The 18,647-nt window shown below is 45.7% G+C and overlaps 1 protein-coding gene across 2 annotated transcripts in view; it reads left to right on the top strand.

The window, feature by feature from the left end:
• SLC4A4 (solute carrier family 4 (sodium bicarbonate cotransporter), member 4) overlaps positions 1-18,647 on the top strand; it is a 140,532-nt gene that overhangs the window by 107,181 nt on the left and 14,704 nt on the right. Inside the window, exons 13-20 of one of the 2 annotated variants that reach the window (XM_010008515.1) lie at positions 2,697-2,830; positions 7,022-7,293; positions 9,607-9,677; positions 10,403-10,591; positions 12,699-12,812; positions 13,425-13,586; positions 16,403-16,581; positions 17,767-17,839. In XM_010008515.1, coding sequence (XP_010006817.1) covers positions 2,697-2,830; positions 7,022-7,293; positions 9,607-9,677; positions 10,403-10,591; positions 12,699-12,812; positions 13,425-13,586; positions 16,403-16,581; positions 17,767-17,839 — 1,194 coding nt within the window. Of the gene's footprint in view, positions 1-2,696; positions 2,831-7,021; positions 7,294-9,606; positions 9,678-10,358; positions 10,592-12,698; positions 12,813-13,424; positions 13,587-16,402; positions 16,582-17,766; positions 17,840-18,647 lie in introns of both variants that reach the window. The other variant, XM_010008514.1, reaches the window with a different exon arrangement.

Here is an 18,647-nt window from a genome sequence, read left to right as displayed (position 1 = left end):
CCTGCTGAAAAGGGAAGGCACTGATGCTCTGCAGTTCAGATTACTGCTTGGGTAATGGGGCAGCTCGGCAGCAAATACAAAAACAGCGTAGCCGCTAACAACAGAAACTCCAGGAGCAGCAGCAAGAACCAACACAACAAGCCCTGCCAAGTGCTTTGTCCCATGCTCCTCGGGGGTTTGTGCTTGGTCAGGGGGGAGCAGGGGGTGTAGTACTGACACCAAGAGGTCTGTGGATGTGCCCCTCATTGCTTTTTTGGCCATGAAATGTCAATGTGCAGAAGTTGAGCAAAGTGCTGGAAAATCACCACTGAGTTACTAGAAGAACTGAGTCCCTCCAGTCAGTTTCTAACATGGCCAAGGCTCAATGCAGGTAAATATTATATATTATTTTCTGATTTGTACACTTCAATATTTACTTGCTTCTCATGTGCAGCAATCAGTTGAATTTGCTGGTTTTTATCTCTGCGCTGACTTAAAATTGAGGTGCCAGCTGAACAGTTCACTGGTGGATCAGAGGTTTAGAGTTTGGGTACAACTGGCTTGTCTTTTTTTCCATCTCCCTTCAACAAACCTTTATTCACCATCCTTGTTTGAGAAGACATCAGGTCTCTTGGCTGCTGTGGGTGCCTGGAAAGGTTTTGACTGCAGGTTTTCAACAGAAGAGCAGAACTTTCTGTGCTTTGTGCTCTCATGCCACTGTATCATGAGAGCCAGAGTGAAGTGTCCCAAGGAGCCTTGTTCAAGTTGTTCCTGCAGGGAGCTGCCAGTGGGATCAGAGCCCACATGTGTGTCAACTGTTGTACATTCCCGCAGTGGGAAGGAGTTGGGAAGCATGATTTTCTGTAAGACACCTCAGAGCATGAGCAGCACCAAACCTTTATACTCAGAAATGGTTACACCAGCTTCTACAGCACCTTGAAGTTTTGCCTTCAGACATTTTGTCCTTATAGAAAACAGTATTTTGGCGTCTACCACATCACAATGCATGCTTCTAGTTTCTTGTAAACAATTATATGACTGCCACTGGGTCAGGCACTAAAAGTCACCCATCCTGTGTTGCCTTCCCCAGAGAGTCTGATATGGCAAACATTTCTTTAAAAGCTTACTTCAGAGTTTTATGTTTCTGAGAAAAGACACTATTCTTAGCTCCAGGGAAAAGAGATTCCAGATGTGAGGACCTTCTCCATGAGTAATGCAGGAGGAGGGGAGGGGATGAGCCATGCGGATGCTGTTCCTTGCCCCCAGGGCATCCCTCTCATCTCCACAGATCCCCCAAATGCAGCAAGAGAAGGCTCATGGGCTCCTGGCCATATCACCTCTAACAACCTCCACACTCCTGGTGTGAAGGGCCTTCCAGCCAGCCCAGCTTCCTTGCACTGAGTCCTGCAAGGGCTGGTAGTGATGAGCATCACCAACAGCACTTAGAAATGGAAGCACCAAGGATGTTACCTGAAAAGGCAAGGTTGTTTCTGTCCATGCTGCAGCAGCCTGGCTAGGTGGATGAGTGAGAGAATGTGTGTCAGGAATGGGTGGCTTCTCAACCTTCCTTCCCTTTTTCTTCTCTGCACAGCTATCATGCTGCTGCTTTTGTGACCCAGCAATAGCACTGCTTGACCATTGGGATTTGGAGATCGTGTTTCTGGCCAGAAAAATAGTTTATGATTCCTTTAGAGAAAATTCTGCTAGTAAGTTAGTAGAATTTTTTACAAAACCTTCTGCTCTCCATAGTAACGTACTCGTTTGACATATGACAGCATGAATATACTTCCCTCAGTGTAAACAGAAACTTGGATCTTTCCAAGAAAGACAGCCACAAAACATAATTTAAATTCTTCATGTTACCACTGATAAGCCACAAAAGTGACTTATACAAGTGTAAGCAGATTCATTTCCATTAGAGCAAGGAGGCAAGGTCCAGCCAATTCTGATTTTTTTGTAGAAGGCTGCACACCCAGTCACTAATCACTTTTTATGTCCATTTACATTTCATCCATATTTTGCATTTTAAAAGTAGATGTTGTCTAGCTATAGATGGACATGAAAACCCAAGAATGCACCAAGTGTGCTCTTCTGTCCTTCTCCAGCAAAACTGTTTTGCCCCATGTGCCAGAGGTAATTTAGATCCTGTTAAATATGGAATTTATTGCTTGCTGGTGACATCTGATCAACTTGGGTCTCAACACATGACTGCTGGATGAAGTAGCCTTGTTTGGTTTGTGTCTCACTAAAACAGTTACTTGAGAGGTGGCTTGTTTATCTAGAAAGATTTGTGAAAGATAAAGCCCCACCCTGCATTGTCCTGGAGGGTGTCAGCACTATCCCCTGGCCAAGCTCTGCCAAGTCTGTTTGAAGAGCCCTGCAAATTCCTGTAAGTGCTGTCCAAGATGTGGGAGATACTCAGGGAGTTCTCAGATCCTTCAAGTGCTCTTTGAAAACACCTTCCCCCTCCCCCCCCCCAAGGATAAAATACTTAATAGTGTTACTAAGCACTGGGCCTCAGAAATAACAAACATGAGGACATCTTTGTTTGCAGTGGCAGGAGAGGCCAGAAGATGGTCTTCGTCTTGAACATACCAAGAAAGCAGCATGTGACTTCTTACTACTTACAGCACTGCTGTAACCACTCATTATCTTGCCAGAGGGCTGACAGAAAGGGTTATTCAGCCCAACTCACTTCTCTCCTATGCCTATCCTAGGGTGTCTTGGAAAGCTTTCTGGGCACAGCTGTCACCGGTGCCATATTTTGCCTTTTTGCTGGTCAACCTCTCACAATCCTGAGCAGCACGGGACCTGTGCTCGTCTTTGAACGGCTCCTCTTTAATTTCAGCAAGTAAGTACCCAGGGAGGAAGGGGGGAAAGGAGGGAGGAGGGGAGGAATGTTTCACACTAATGAAATACTAGCTAGGGAATGAGATGGCTGGCGGTGGGGAAGGAGAGGATTTAGTGTCCGAAATGAAATGTCTCTTTGTCCTTGTGGTGGTTGCAGTGCAATCATACCAGGGATTTTCACAGGCACGCGTGGCCCAGAGCACTGTCCGCTGTGTGGGGGCATCTCTCCTTGGGGCCCCTTGGAAGTTCTTGGCCAAGTGTGTTCTGGATGAGGAGTCTGCAGAAGTTACAGCCAGTGTGCTCTTCCTCCCCTGCTGCTGCATGGCATTTCCCTGTGTGTTTCCCATAGGAGCAAAGAAAGGGATCCAACTCTCTGTGATTTCACCAACAAAACCCTGCAGGTCTCACAGTTACCAAAAAATGAGTCCTCAAAGCATTGCTCACTGGAAATAATGGCTGTTGCTTATAGAAGCAAAAGTTCCTCTGATAGCAACAGCAATCCATCCGTGTTTGTTCCCGGAATTCCTCAGTGGAACTGTGCAGCACTAAATGATCTTGGGTTCTTTTTAAACTGGTATCAAGAGGTTCTGCTCCCTCCACACCATGTTAAGATTGATGCAAGAATGAGAGGTGACACCCAGAGCTATAGCAAGCTCATTTTGTTAGGGGTTCTATTTTCCTATTCCTACATCTACAGTGCTGGCAAAATACAATAAGAATCCCTAAAGGAATCAGCATATTCGCTAGCAATTTGCCATGTATGACTGTTGATACTTCGGACAGTGTTTTGTAAGGAGATCACTTTAGGTTATACACAGAATGCCCCAAATCACTTCCAGCCCTCCCTTCCCCCATCAGGGAGCATTCCCATCATTGCCAGTTGTGAGAGACTTCTGTTCCAGGACACAAATAAGGAGCTTTTGGAGTTAAGCTGTCACTAGGCTTTCTTTCAATAGCAGTTGCCTGTAATGGGGAGCAGCCTTTGGGAGTTATTTTTAGAAAAGGCCTATTGAATTATTAAGCTGAGCTTGGCTGCAGGTTGCAGTAAGGCAGGAGACATGGCGTATGTGTGACTGTTTAATTGTATCTCCTTCCTCATTATATTTAATCTCTGTGGGTTGTTACTCAGACATAATTGGGAGCATGTCGTCGTGTCTTTCCTGTGAACACCCTCCATGTTGGAGAGGTCTTTTGAGGTCCAGGGCTTCTGCTAAGGCAGACAGTATCCTTCCATGTGATCCCATATAGCACGGCTACACAGGACTCATTTGGAGTGAGATGATTTCATTTGGTTACTTAACTTACTCAAGAATACTTGTGGCAGTGTGAGCCATGTCTGCATAGGCAGAGGCTCCAAAAAATTGGACAGAAAATCAGACCAGTCCAGGATGGGAGTCTGGAAGCTGCTGCCTGGTGAGAGATCTGCAGCAGAGCAAGAAGGCAGGCCCCTTTCATTCCTTTCTTGGACTGGAATAAGTGAATAAAATCAGGAGTAGACAGGCTGTAACTGTTTGCATCTGGCTGGCAGGTCAAAGCCCAGGTGCAGGACGCAGAAGGAAAAAACGAAGATGGAAAAACACCTTGTCTGGTTTTGGGAGGGAGAAGGTGGTTATTTTTAACCCAAGGTGGTTATAAAAGCTATTATCCTGCCACCCAGCTGGAGCAGAATGGCAAGATATTCTGAGGGAGTCTTTCTCACAAGGAAATTGGAATCAACTACTGTGATTTTTCAATAATGCATTTGCGGTTGTTCATATTCACAACAAGTTTGTTCCCCTGCTGGGAGCAAAATTAGAAAGACTTCCCATGTACTGATTCATTTGAAGTTTGAGTCTGTGTTTGTGTGTGTGTATGGAGAGATACCTCAAAAAGCGTCAGGCGCCTGCAGGAGCACATTGGTTGTGTTAGTGGCAGAGGGGGGTGATGCAGCAGGACACCCAGCTCAGCTCACAGCCTGGCTGGTGAGCTCTGCCCCCATCCTTCTCTTCTGTGCCCAATGTGACATGAGTCTGGGTCTGCAAGCTGGCAGCAGTGGGCAGCGCGGTGCTGGGCTCCTTGGCAAAGCAGGACCTCAGCCCTCCTGCCTTCCAACTGCAAAAGTGGGCTCCTGGGAGAGGTTCCTCTCCTAGAAAATAAGATTAATCACAGCAAAAGTACTTAAGCTGGTGTGTTGTGTGTGTGAAGCGTCCTGTGCTTTTCCATTTGCACTGTGAGCTTCACAAGTGCTGCAGGGCTTTGAGGGGTAAAAAAACCCAAGAAGCAGTTGAAAACCTTTCGAAATTATTCAGTGGTGTGTAGTCATGGTGGGTCTCTGCCAGCTGTCCTATCCAAACTGAGGCCTTGACTCCAGGTATTTCAGAGAGCTGTCACTGGGGTCTCTTATTATTTCCCTCTCCTCTTCTCTTTTCTGAATTGTCACTTTGTTTCTTCCTTGCTCCTCATCCAGGTCAGACTGTCAGTGGGAGAAGGCTGCAGCCTTCCCTGAGATGTGGGTCTACAGTAAGGAGAAAGCTTCACTTGAGGAGCTTAGTTTGAGTGCAGATTCCCAACCTTACCTGAGGCAACCTGACATGCAACCCAGGATCCTTACGGAAGGCTTTACCTGGCACCCTGCCTGGTCTGCAGCCTTTTCTCCCATTTCACACTCACAGGCTGCAGTTCCCCAGTTGAGCTGCTCCTTTATCCTCTACTACCCTTTTATTTCCTACCACACACTAGAAAATCCCCCTCACACCCCTCCATTGGCCAGGATTTCTGCTGGAGGGGGGGGACAGGTTCTTGGGTGTACTGTGCAAAACTGCCTGAAGTTTGCCCCCATGGGGGAATGCTGACAAAGGGCAGAGGTGTGTAACAGCACACTGTGTCTACCTGGAAATAAAAACAGGTACACGGGAGATGCAAGGACATTTTTTACACTTGTTTTTTTTTTAACTCTGCACAGGTTTGAGGGAGTCCATGGGCAGTGGAGACTGGAGTGAATGGTGAGACCAGCCTGTAGCCAGCTCTGAAGGCAACCAGGCTACACTCATGCTTTATATTTAAAGGCAGGCTCACAGTCAGTTTTTCTTATAGCACTTGGTGTAGCTGGATTCACTCCTGAGCCCCATCCCCTCCTCCCAGCTTCCCAAGGCTGTTACCTCATGGCAGGGCCTCACCTGCTCTGGTTCACTTTTCATGTTTGTTTAGCCCCCAGATCCTACCTTGGGGCTCTGAGCCGTCAGGGCACCGCAGCCTCCAGCAGCAGACAAGGGGCCAACTTCCCAGGAAGGGACAGTGGAGTTGATTCCATCATTCTCCACAGACTGCCACATCCTGGCACCAGGGTTTGTTGTCTTCTGCTTTGTACTTCTTGACCTTCTCCAGCCAACACTTTTGATTTCTGCAGATAGTGCAAAGGCCATAGAGGTGGAGGTGCAGGCTCCTGAGTGCAAGGCTTGCCAGGAGATTGCTTTTGTGAAGGAGGTTTGTAAACTGCAGTCATGTCTTCAGTTGGTGGAAAGCTGTCAGTGTTGAGCTGCTCTTGGTGGGGACAGCTGAATGTTTGGGTCTTTACAGCTCTGGGAACGTTTGCCAAGGGAGGATTTTTACTGGAAGCCCAGGAAGAGCTTCAATTTACTGGAAAAGTTTATTAGGCCTAAGCAAGACTGATACCTTCTTCATGCTTTTCTGCCACCTCAGCTGTTAAACTGCACCACACACATTTACTGAGTGGACTGGCTGAAAATCACAGAGTCACAGAATGGTTTGGGTTGAAATGGACCTCCAAGACCATCTAGTTCCAACCCTCCTGCATAGGTAGGGACACCTCCCACTAGACCAGATTGTTCAGAGACCCATCCAACCTGCCCTTGGAAGACTTTGAGGGATGAGGCATCCACAACTTACCTGGGCAACCTGTGCCAGTGTCTCATCACCCTCACACTAAGGAATTTCCTCCTGATGTCTCACCTAAATCTTCCCTCTTCCAGTTTAAATCCATTACCCCTTGTCCTCTCACTACAAGCTCTTGTAAAAAGTTCCTCTGTGGCTTTCTTGTAAGACCCCTTGAGGAAAAGGAGGAAGTTAGCCCTTGGGAATGCTCTCCTTGAGGAGAGGCTGTGCCTTCACCACCACTCTCTGGGAAGTCCCAATCCTGCCTGGATTTATCTTAACTCTGATATTTTCCCTTCCTGCCACACCTGTCTTGTTGCAGAGACAATGATTTTGACTACCTGGAGTTTCGTCTCTGGATTGGCCTGTGGTCAGCCTTCCAGTGTCTCGTCCTTGTCGCTACCGACGCCAGCTTCCTGGTCAAGTACTTCACTCGCTTCACCGAAGAAGGCTTTTCCTCCCTTATTAGCTTCATCTTCATTTATGATGCTTTCAAGAAAATGATCAAGCTGGCAGATCATTACCCCATCAACTCTGAGTTCAAGGTGGATTATATCACGCATTACTCTTGTGCCTGTGAATCATTAGATCCAGGTAAGAGAATGTTTAATTAGCTCACCAGTTTGCAGATAGGAAATTGCATTTGCTTTCTTTTTCTGTTGTGCTGCAGTCCAGACAGTAAACAGGTAGATCCTTCTTGATCAGTTGTCTTCCGATATCCTATCTTAGCTGTATTTTGAAGCTGAATTTCACCCAACATGCCAACTGTCTTCATAGCCAACCATCCCAGGGCTCCTCCTGTGAGCATCATTACCAAGGGAGAAGCTGTCTCTGTCTTCTTGCATCCCCGTGGCTGTTAATTCTGAAGGGCATTCCTTTGGGAAGTGGGTGAAGGGGCAGAAGTGGTGGCCAGGTCACTCCTGGTATCTGCTGTCCTATTCAGCCAGGTGCAGGAGCTGGATGTATTCAGAGCGCTGCCCAAACATGGGTGGTTTCCCACCTCCTGGCTGTGTGTACAAGTGGAAAAACACGAACAGTTCCTTGCTAGAGCAGAAGGGACGTTTATCCAACAGTTCAGCCTATCACTAGAGTGTGGGCTGCAAGGCAGGTGGAGCCAGCATATGCATAGATCTGGCAACACAACTGGGAACAAGAGGTCACAAAACCCAAATACAAACAGGAGTCCCATTAGGGAAGCTGTGACCACTCCTCAGGCTCCTTCAAACAATGAGGAGTGAATAAGAAACTTGGTTTGGGCTCAAGTAAACTTAAAGTTATCTCGACATACCTGTCAAACAGGAAGACCTTCTGGCTGCCACCTCTGTGCAGAAGGTGTTGGGATTTGGATTGCAAAGTTGCATTCCCAGGAGTTCTGTGCTTACCTTAGTTACTATATGTAGGATCTCTGCAAGCACATGGGTGTTGGTCTAATTCTGCTTCCATTTGAGCAGCAGGGTCTTGTCTTTCTTGTTATGGTACATGCTGAATTGAAAGGCCGGAGTTGCTGACAGCAGTCTGTCCAGCTAATCCTCTGGAACTTGGCTCCAGCCACCTCAAGCTCTCCTACACACATCTGCATCCCTTGGTGGCACTTTGGATACACCACAGCTTCAGGAGCTGCCAAAGTTGAGGGAGAAGATGGGAAACAGCAAACTGGCTAGGAATGAAGCAGCTAACAGTGACCCCATATTTAAATTCAGTCCAGGACAAGCTCAAAAAAACAATTTGAGGCTTCTGTGTCACATGGACTTTCTTGCACCTCCAGTTGGTGTCTCTGAGCTAACACACAGTGCTTTATAATGTGGGTCAAGAAGTTCAAAGGCAAAACCAGCAGCCAGACCCCTGCTCCACCCCCTTTGAGCAGCTATCACATCCACCTAGCAACTGCTGAGCCCAAAGCTGAGCACCAGGCAGCATGTGCCGAAGGGGCTTGGTGGCCACAGTGAGAAGACCAGAGGTCCAGAAGCTTGCAGCTGCTCCCTGCAGCCCATGGGTCCTGACTGACCATGCAAGGAAGCTGCCAGAGGCAAAACCTGCAATGATGCCTTGAGGCACAGCAAATCCATGGCTTGGCAAGAGTCATGAGATCCTACTTGTCAAGAGCCCGGGCAAGATTACCTCTGTATAAAGATATCCTACTACTTATTTAAACCCTAGTATGACTTCAGTAGTAGAAAAGGCAAATGCACTTTCTCCAGAGAAACAAATGTGAGCTGTGCAATGTTTTAAAACAACTTGCCTATTATTATCAGGCATAAAAGCACATGCAAAACCTAAATAAAACATGAGGACATTGCTTGATGAGCCTAACTTCAGGAAGGATTGCATTTCTAAGTGAAATTTCAAAGACGTGATTTCTTCTCCCATGAAAGCAAAAGGAAAACCTGTGTCATTGGCAGCTTGCACTGTGACCCTTTTTGCAGAGAAATTATCTCCATCCTGTTGATTTCAACTGCTCTTCACCTTCTGTTTTTTTAGCTCAAAATACATGTCTGTGCTGGTTTCTGAAATGCCTTTTGCTTTTCTGGATATTTTTCAGGTTGTGCATTCATTTTCAATTAATAATTAGTTCTGTGGATATTTGTTGTAATCCAGGAATCATTGGGAAAAAAATGCAAAACCACTAAATATTCTGTTGTCTGTCTTTCTGGTATTTTTTAAGTGTCAACTCCAAAAAGACCCAGTTAGGTTTGAATTATGTTTCCCCCAGCCTTTTCTTCCCTTTTTTTAAGTGTTGGCTGCTTTTAAGTTGCTCAGAAACAATACATTTGGTTCACTTTCCTTGAGCAAAGAGATTGCAGATAGTTTGATGGAGTTACCAGGTAATTTAGTAGTTGAAAATGGCTTTTCTTCCTAGCTGTTTCAGCACCACGCTCACAGTGTTCCTTCTGCTGTCCTCTCTTGCAGTTAATAGCTCATTATTTAATGGGACTACGGTGCCGTCAGCTGGTGAGCTGTTCTCTTCCTCTGCTGGGATGGTGAGTGCCCTTGGAAAGTGGGGATTTTAGCATCCTGGAAGTCTGTCAGCACCATGTGTTTTGGCTGGGCTGTGCCCAGAGACCAGGAACTGGTGGCCTGAAGAAAGCTCTCAGGCTGACACTGCCCTGTTGCCCATGACACAGTGAAAATGTGATGCTGCTCCTTTGGGCACACTCAAATGACCCTCCGAGGGTTCCTTGTGGTTCTGGATGTGGAATACTGTGTGCATAGTTTGGTAATAGTCATTACTTGCTAATGGGGGCCACTTTCTTGCAGCCTTCTGTCTGTGTGTTGGCAGGATGGAATTGATTCTTGAAAGGGATTAGTCAGATCCTGGTATCTGGGGCTGTAGTGGATGGAGTGTTATGGCCAGCCCTTCCTTTGGAAGGTCCTGTTTCCATTCTCTCCTTTGATTTTTTTCTCCTGGCTTTTGCACGTTATACTCCAGTGGTGAGCTCTGGGTGATGAGGAGAAAGAAACTGAGCTTGCTGGTATCAGGTACATCTGTGTTTGATGTGAGGAAGTGAGGTGGAACCCAGCAGAGGAGTTTTCTGCTGAAGAATACAGACCCCACCCATCTGCCTTCTTCACTGCCCCATCTCTGCCAGCTGCCTGCAGTCCCTGAGCTTAGCTCTGTTTCCAGACCCCTTTTTGGAAGCCTTAGAGTTTCAGAGAGTTAGAGTTGAGCAGCATTTGCACAAGCAAATGTTCTTTTTGTCTGCAGTACAACTCCACCATTGATTGGTCGTCTCTGACAATGAAGGAGTGCTTGAAATACGGAGGACGACTTGTGGGCAACAACTGTGGATTTGTCCCTGACATCACCCTCATGTCTTTCATCCTCTTTTTTGGCACTTACACCTGTTCCATGGCCCTGAAGAAATTCAAGACTAGTCGCTATTTTCCAACCACTGTAAGTGTCTCCTTTTACCCTCGCAGTATGTTCTTTTATTCTTTCAGAGTGCAAAGATCAGCCTTGCTTTTGGTACAGCTGTCATGCATGCTTTGCAGGGAGGACAGGTTGTGTTGGTTGAGAAAAGTGGTAGTAGTTATCCAAGGTATGTCGGGGATTGTTTACCTGTCACCCTTAGTGTTTTTGGAGAGCACAGGTAAGGCAGCAGAAGAGCTAAAATGCGGCATAATCTGCCACGGGGATGTGGCAGTGACTTTAAAGGTACCGATGCTGACACTTCCAAGCTGAGATACAGAATGATGGAGTTTCTTGGCCTTAAGAAATCAGAAGAGTCCTTCAGGCATGTGTAGTTTCAGCTGCCATTTCCAGGCTCAGATACAGAGCTTCATGTGCTCTACTGCCTCTGGGACAGGACACATGGTATTCTACAGAGCTCAGACAACCCAAAGGAGCTGTTCATCAGGTCAGGAGGTCTTCCCTGCTTCTAGCCAAAGGGAGTATTTGGGGAGAACAAAAGGAGCCCTGGGCTCTCTCACCAGGTAGAACTGGGTAAACGACCTGTCCAAACAGAACAGGAGATCAGAGACCCATCTTTGATGTGACCATGTAGCATAGGAAATACTCAGAAATTAATGTAAAAATGTTGAACTCCACTACAGTCCTTGTCCACTCCACCTGTTAGGGTAGGGACCTACAGCAGAAATTCCCTCTCTACTATGAGGATTAGATGCAAAAATAAGGATGACCTGGAAAATCTCTGCCTTGATTTAAACAAGAATTTTCTCAGACTTACAGCCAGCTTCTCTGCACCTCTCAGGTGCATCTGTTTGTGTGGTCTCTCCAGTTAAACTTAACCATAACAGATATGAGAGCTGCTGCTTTCCCTGTGCACCAAAGCCAGATTTCTCTCTGAGACCTAAACCCCTCATTTTTGGCAATCTGACACAGAGGGATTTATCCTGCATGGTTGTTTACTGTTCTGCTGTGTTACAATTTAAGTTCTGTTGTTTTTAATAAAAAGGAAACAAATTCCATCTGGGCTGGAATGCAGCTCAATTTATCTGTAACCATGTGAACCCAAGAAACCTGGAGGGAACAACAGCTCGGGAAAGATCACAGAGTTGCAGACAAGCACAGTGGGTCCTGCCTAGTAAATTATTACATTTCAGGGTCTGACCAGTGGCAGCTTTAAGTTGTCTTATTTCAGTGACTTAAGGAGAGTTGCACTCTTAGGGCATGTTGAGGATTTAGTGGAGAAGCCTTGTTTGTTTGTCTGTCTCTTTAGGTTGATTTAGTCCTTGAACAGAAAATACTATCTCTGCCAGTCCTGAAGAACATCTCATCTCCTGTGGATGTTTGGGTCTTCCCATCTTCTAAAGGAAAGTTTGTGACTGGTTCCATTGTCAGGTCTAAAATACCATTTCTTCCCTCCCCTGTTTATTTTTTTTTTAATCTGCTTTGCACAATCAGTCGTATTAAAGGAATGGAATCTAGGGATAAACATAGTACTTTTTGTTAAAGCCACATACCTTAGGAACCCTGTGATAAAACAAGAAGCTGAATCATGTCAAAAAGCATTCAAAGAGCAGAGAAAAGCATGACTATGTGCACCCTAAAGAATAGGAGATCAGAATGTGACAATATTTTACATGTCAAAAAAAGTCATAATGTTTTTTGCTTTATTTGTAAATGTTCAACATCTATTATTATTATTGGAAGTTGATCCTGAAAAGTCTCTTTGGACACTGCTGCAGAGGAACAAGGTCTCCATACCCGTGGTGGTTGGCTGCTGTCTGATGTCACATCAGTGAGGCTGCCTTAACAAATTCCTGTGGGAGTTTCTTACAAAAGCAGTTTTCTTTTCCCATGGGCTTCTTTTCATACTTCCATTTAGGCTTCATTGTGTGGCTTTTGCACAGTGCCACGAAGTCCCAAGGCACATGTAGGCAAACGTCACCAGGCAGGACAATGCACACCTTTATTTCAATGAAAGGAGAAACCACGAGCTTGTGTTGCCACCAAATGCAAGGATATCACATAGAAACTACGGCCTGGGTGACAGAGTTCATAGTGCTAACTACAGTCATGATGTCAACTTCTGTTTCAGGCCCGGAAGCTCATCAGTGACTTTGCCATTATCTTGTCCATTTTGATTTTCTGTGGAATAGATGCCCTGGTAGGTGTGGACACACCAAAACTAATTGTGCCAAGTGAATTCAAGGTATGTCGTTATTGCTTGTTTGGTGGCCTTTTGAAGAGCTTCCCTTTTCTGTCCTTCTGCCCTGTAAAATGACTTGCCTTCAGAACAGGAGAGTAGTCAGCTGTCTGGAAAGGACCATTTTACACAGATGAGACCCTTTCTATTAGCATCACTTTGGTTGGCTGATTTATCTCCTAAATCCTGCCTTCATGCTTAGAATCAGAGAGTTATGTATTCATGGAATCATAAAGATTGGAAAAGATCTCTAAGATCATCAAGTCTAACCATCAAACCAACACCATCATGCCCACTAAACCATGTCCCAGAGTGCCACGTCTGCATGTTTTTTTAACACCTCCAGGGATGGCTACTCCACCACTTCCCTGTGTGGCCTGTTCCAGTGCTTGACCACTCAGTCAAGAAATTTTTCCTCATGTCCAATCTAAACCTCCCCTGGGGCAACTTGAGGCCATTTCCTGTTGTCCTACTTTGAACCTTTTAATGGGGAGAATTGTAAAAAACCTCAGGTGTCTCCCTGTAGTCCTCCTGCTGCTGGAAGTACAAGTGTATTTAGGATGTCATCATTCCTATATGTGACTCTAATGCAAACTTTCTTTTCCTTGCCCTTAAAAGCCAACCAGTCCTGAGAGGGGTTGGTTTATCCCACCTTTTGGAGGGAACCCATGGTGGGTCTACCTGGCTGCAGCCATCCCTGCACTGCTGGTGACCATCCTCATCTTCATGGACCAGCAGATCACAGCTGTCATTGTCAACAGGAAGGAGCACAAGCTCAAGGTGGGTGCGCTTAGTGTCCTGCACGTGTCTGGCTGCACCAGAGAGCTGCCCTGTGTTTTCTGTGGGCCAGAGGTGGAGGAGGGCCCACGGCAGTGTTGGATGTACCCCTCAGCCACAACAGTATTTATCTTGTATTATTTTGGGAAGTTGATTGGGGCCAGCAGAAGGCTCTGATCACTTGTCACCTCACCACTGGTGTGGCAGTGCTGGGGCTTCCAAAGGGACCTTCACTCCACAGGCTCTAGTTCTCTAGAGGAACTAGTCCCAAACCCCAGTCCAGCTAACTCAAGTCTCTCTAGCATCAACTGATTCTTAGCATCTAATTTGCCTCCTCCCACCTTCCTCCCTCAAAGATGGAGGGTGATTCATCTGCTGATGATTTTAGGGAAAGCTGCTTTGTGATTGTGGTTAGTTTTTTTCCTGCACTCTTTCTTAGGCTGTAAGCGGTTACTTAATGAAAAGGAAAGTGAGGGTGGGGGGTGGGTCATGCAAGTATCCTCAGAGAATGCCTGGTTTTGGGATCTTAGGCTTGTGGTGGAGAGAGAGGCGGTGAACTTGGAAGGGCCTCCTCTCTCAGGAACTCTACTTTAACCTGAGCCAGGACCTATATTTTCATTTGCACAGCACTGTGTGACTGCATCTAACCCAAAATCTCTCTCACCTTATCAACACAGGCAGAGTTCCTGTGGGTCTGATAGGCCCCTCATGCTGTGTTTATGGTGTAAGAAGATCACTGACAGACATTTCCAGCCAACAGAACAAGGGCTTTTTTGTGTGGTGGCCATCCCTGCTTCCCAAGGAGGCTTTGGGGTGGCAGGACCCCACCTTGGGGAGGAGGTATGGCCAGAGAGGTATGACAGCTGTGTTGGCAGTCCAGTGCTGTACAATAGTAGCAATAAGCTGAAGAGATCTGGGACATACCAAGGGCATAGCTACAATTGGATGTTATTTAAAGAAGAGCTTTATATCTGCTGACATATAACAGCCTAGGATGTAGTAATGTTTTTAAAATAAACTTTCCAGACCAGTGCTATGCACTTTTTAATGCCTGTAGGGTTTTACCTTTCCCTGCACCATCAGTTCTATTGAAAAATATTAAATTCCTGTCAAAGAAAACTCTGCCTTCCTGCTCACTGGACATGTTTGAAGTGGTCTAACCTGTAAGAGTAAAGACTCCTTCAAAACATGGGTAATGCTGAGTCATTACTTAGCTACCTGCTCCATTAGGTATACTGAGAGCTGTTGGGAATGTGAATGGAGGTTTTGCTTGAAAACGAGGAGAATGTTTTGATTCATATGGTCACTGTGGGCATTAGACAACTGATGTGTGATTTAAAACAGCCCTGAGCCTGACCTGGAGGGGAAGGAGTAACAGGGGATGGGAAAGGTGTGTTGTGGGCAGTGATGAGGGCTGGCTGCTGGTCTTAAAGGGCAGATATAGTTAGTACTACACCCACATCTTCTTCAAGGGGGAAGCTAATAATTGGCAGGGTTTCCATTTTAGGTTCCTGCACCTCACTAAGCAGACATAGCATTTTCATGATCACAGGAAGATTATCTGTTCTTCATCCATGAAGAAGAAGCCTCTCATCTCCTCAGCTTCTAGGCACTGAACATGGTGTTGCTAGCAATACAAGGGGTACTTTTTTTAGCAACAAAGTATAAACACTGCAGCAAAGTACTGTTTAGTTAAAAAAAAAAATTACTTCCTGCTTCCTTTGTTATGGTTGTAAACACATAGTTGTGTTTCATTGGGGGTTCCTGAGTCTGATCCTGCTGCTCTGTACCATAAAACACTTCTGGACACAAAATCTCCAGTGTGCCAAAAGAAGAATGGGTGGATGTGTTTTTTTTCTGCTAGTGCCTTGTTAAATATTGGCAGGGTATCACTGAGAGCCTGTCTCAGTGCTGCAGGCCAGCCAAGGTAAGCAGCACACATGTGAGGAAAACAGTGAGGACTATTCAAGATAAGCTGGGTTGCTTTCCCTCTGGGGTCACCAATAAGGTCCAGATCATTTGTTCTTTCCAGTAAAATCAAATTAAGCAGGATTTTAAAAAGGTTAGTCTTTAAAATAGCAAACCTTGGAGATTTGTCTGGTGTTTTTCTCAAGATCCCTGTCTTTGGTGGCTCTTTTGTTTCTTCACTTCTCTTGGCATTTGTGACCAGTGGAGTTCCTCTGTCAGTTCATTAAATTATTTAAAGAACAGAAGATCAGAGGTCTTTGAAAAGGAGTAAAGAAGGAGGGGATGAGCCCCTCAGCTCTTCTTGTTGCTCTCCCCAAGAGAGCCCAGGGCTGGATGTTGAGGAAAATGCCTCAAGCACCAAGCAGGATGATGGGGGCTCAAGCTGGTTGTGAGCTCCTGCCTGTGAGGTCCTGCAGTTGGTTTCTGTTCTGAACTTGGGGGCTCAGGGCTCACTCCCAGACTGCACAGGGCAAATGTTCCCTTGAGGCAGGCGCTCAGTTTCTGTCAGATTGCTTTCACATCGGCTTCGTTCAGTCATTACACTTGGAGGTATTTTACAACAGCTGCTTAAAACTAAAATTAGGCTTTGGGCTGGGTTTAAAAGGTAGTTTGGATGTTTAAAGCTCTGTGCATAACCAAGCGTATAGAGACATGAGGTGACAAAGGAGGTTCATCGTTTAAGGAGCAATGTATCCTACTCTGATGTTTCTTCTGACGGTTTGTCTTGGCTGGAAGATGCTGTAGGAAGAAAAGCTGCTTGTTTGGCGCACTTTTGCCCCCAGGCCAGAGCCCTGGCCCTTCCATAGGTGTTTAGAATAATTAAGCTGAAAGTTTTCTGTTTCCTTTCACAGAAAGGTGCTGGGTATCATCTGGATTTGTTCTGGGTGGCCATCCTGATGATCGTATGCTCTTTTATGGGCCTGCCCTGGTACGTTGCTGCTACCGTGATCTCCATTGCTCATATTGACAGCTTGAAGATGGAGACAGAAACTTCAGCCCCTGGAGAGCAGCCCAAGTTTTTGGGAGTGAGGTATGTCCCAGCAGAAAGGCCTTAATTGCCTTTCTTGCTTGCAGAGATCAGTATGCTCTGTATCAGTCTTGCTTCAAGCGGGACATATGCAGAGGTTGTGGGGAATTTGCTGTAAATCTTCAGCTCAGCTGGGCTTCCTTATAGCTTTTCTTTTTTTTTGTCCACAGAGGATACATCCAGTTAGAAGTTTATGTGATGTAGCTCTTCTGCAAAAGCTCTTTCTGGAACAGGAACAAAACTGTGTACCTGTATATGAGGTGCAAACATGTGGAAGGAAAGGGAGGAAACTTCATGCTGGAACTTAGGCCATTTCTTGGTCTACTTTGAGCACGCATGTTGAAGTCATTCCAGAATACCTAAAGCTTCACAGACCAAGCTCTGGCTCCTATGTGACACTGCACAGTAACTCCTCGGAAGGTTACTCAGCCAGATCAGATCCAGTGTTTGAGAAAGGAGATACATTTACTGCATATTTTGTTATCTATGGAAGTTAGGCAGGCATTCGTTAGTAAACATAATGGCAAAAAATGTAAACCTGTCATGCCTAGAGCAGTCTATTCAGCCTAAGAAATTTTTCCTGTATTTGGCTCCCTAATTAAGTGCTATGAAGTGCTCTTGACTTTCTGGAAATCAGACCGCTTTGTAAGTGGCTAAATAGAAATGTAACAGCCTAACTTCCAGTACTCTGAAATATTGCTGGCAAAAGCATTTTTGGATGTTCAGGACCCCAAGAAGGCCTGGACCATTTATCCAACTGCTGGAGTTCAATGACCAGGGCTCAAAATCTGCTACCAATCTAAGAGTGGAGAGCTAATGATTTATTACCTATTTGCATGCTATAAATATGGCCGTGCCAGGAATTGGAATTGCTAGTTAACAGGTTCTAATGTTTAACATGTAAACACACTCCAAGGGCTCAGTAGCAACACTCTGTTGATCCACAAACAGTGGAGCTAAGGCAGCATACAAAAAGGGGTCTGGTGTTTGAAAAAAACAGAGGTGGATGAGGCTTGGTCAGGATGAAGACACCTGCCTGATGCTGTTGGCTTGTAACTGCCTGTCCACCTTGCAAATGTAGCTGCAAAAAGGAGTTGTCAAGCTTTGTGTTGGTTTGGGTGCTCTGAGAGGGAATGAAACCAGGGTGAAAGCTGAAGCCATTCTGCTGACCCAGTGGTTTTGTTTCAGGGAGCAGAGGGTCACTGGAATTATCGTTTTCATTCTGACTGGTGTGTCTGTCTTTATGGCTCCCATCCTCAAGGTAAGGGCATCATCACCTTTGCTGCTCCCTGTTGCTCACACAGCCAAAGCAGGGCCACAGCCACCCTCAGGCCATTTTTATGCTGCTAAAACAGCTCATCTTTGGAGTGAAGCAAAGGAGATTAGTGAGAATTATTGATGGAGTTTTACAGTTTTCTGGAAGCTTCTATATAAACCTTTTGGAAGGAAAAAAATACAACATTTTTGTCATATGCTAGATAGTAATAGTGGTAAAGTTGAGGGCTGTTAGTCCTGGGGCTGTGATACCTTTCATTTTAAGATTTTTCTCTCATGCTTGCATGAAGCTCAGCTTCCTTTTATTTTGCATTCTCATACTTCTGCTGTGCCTGTGTTTTATTGAAAATACATGCTGGGTAAAGTTTGAGAGCCTGCTGGTGGCATGATGGGAGGGTGGTGGGCAGAAGAGTTGCTGAGTGGAAGACACAGGTTAACGGGTAGTTATGGCTAACAGGTCTACAGCCTCTTCAAGGGGGGCAGCAGAAGGGGAGGTGCTGGTCAGGGAGTGTCTGGGCAACGCTCTTAGTCACATGGTTTAGTTTTAGGTAGACCTGCAAGGAACAGGGAGTTGGACTTCATGATCCTTATGGGTGCCTTCCAACTTGAGATATTCCATAATTCTGTGATTCTATGGTATGGAGTTTTAAAAGAACAGTTGCATTTATTTGAGTATGAGGACATCTTAACACATATACCTGAAGAAAATCTTCAGCCCTTGTTGCTCAGAAGAGATACCCAGCTCAGCAGTGTGGAGAACATGTTTCTGGAGGAAGCAGTGCAATTAAATGTGA

Source organism: Chaetura pelagica, unplaced genomic scaffold, assembly GCF_000747805.2.
Source record: "Chaetura pelagica isolate M959 unplaced genomic scaffold, ChaPel_1.0 scaffold272, whole genome shotgun sequence".
Lineage (NCBI taxonomy): Eukaryota > Metazoa > Chordata > Aves > Apodiformes > Apodidae > Chaetura > Chaetura pelagica.
The sequence above is the reverse complement of the archived record's forward strand: the minus strand, read 5'-3'. Positions and strand labels throughout refer to the sequence as shown.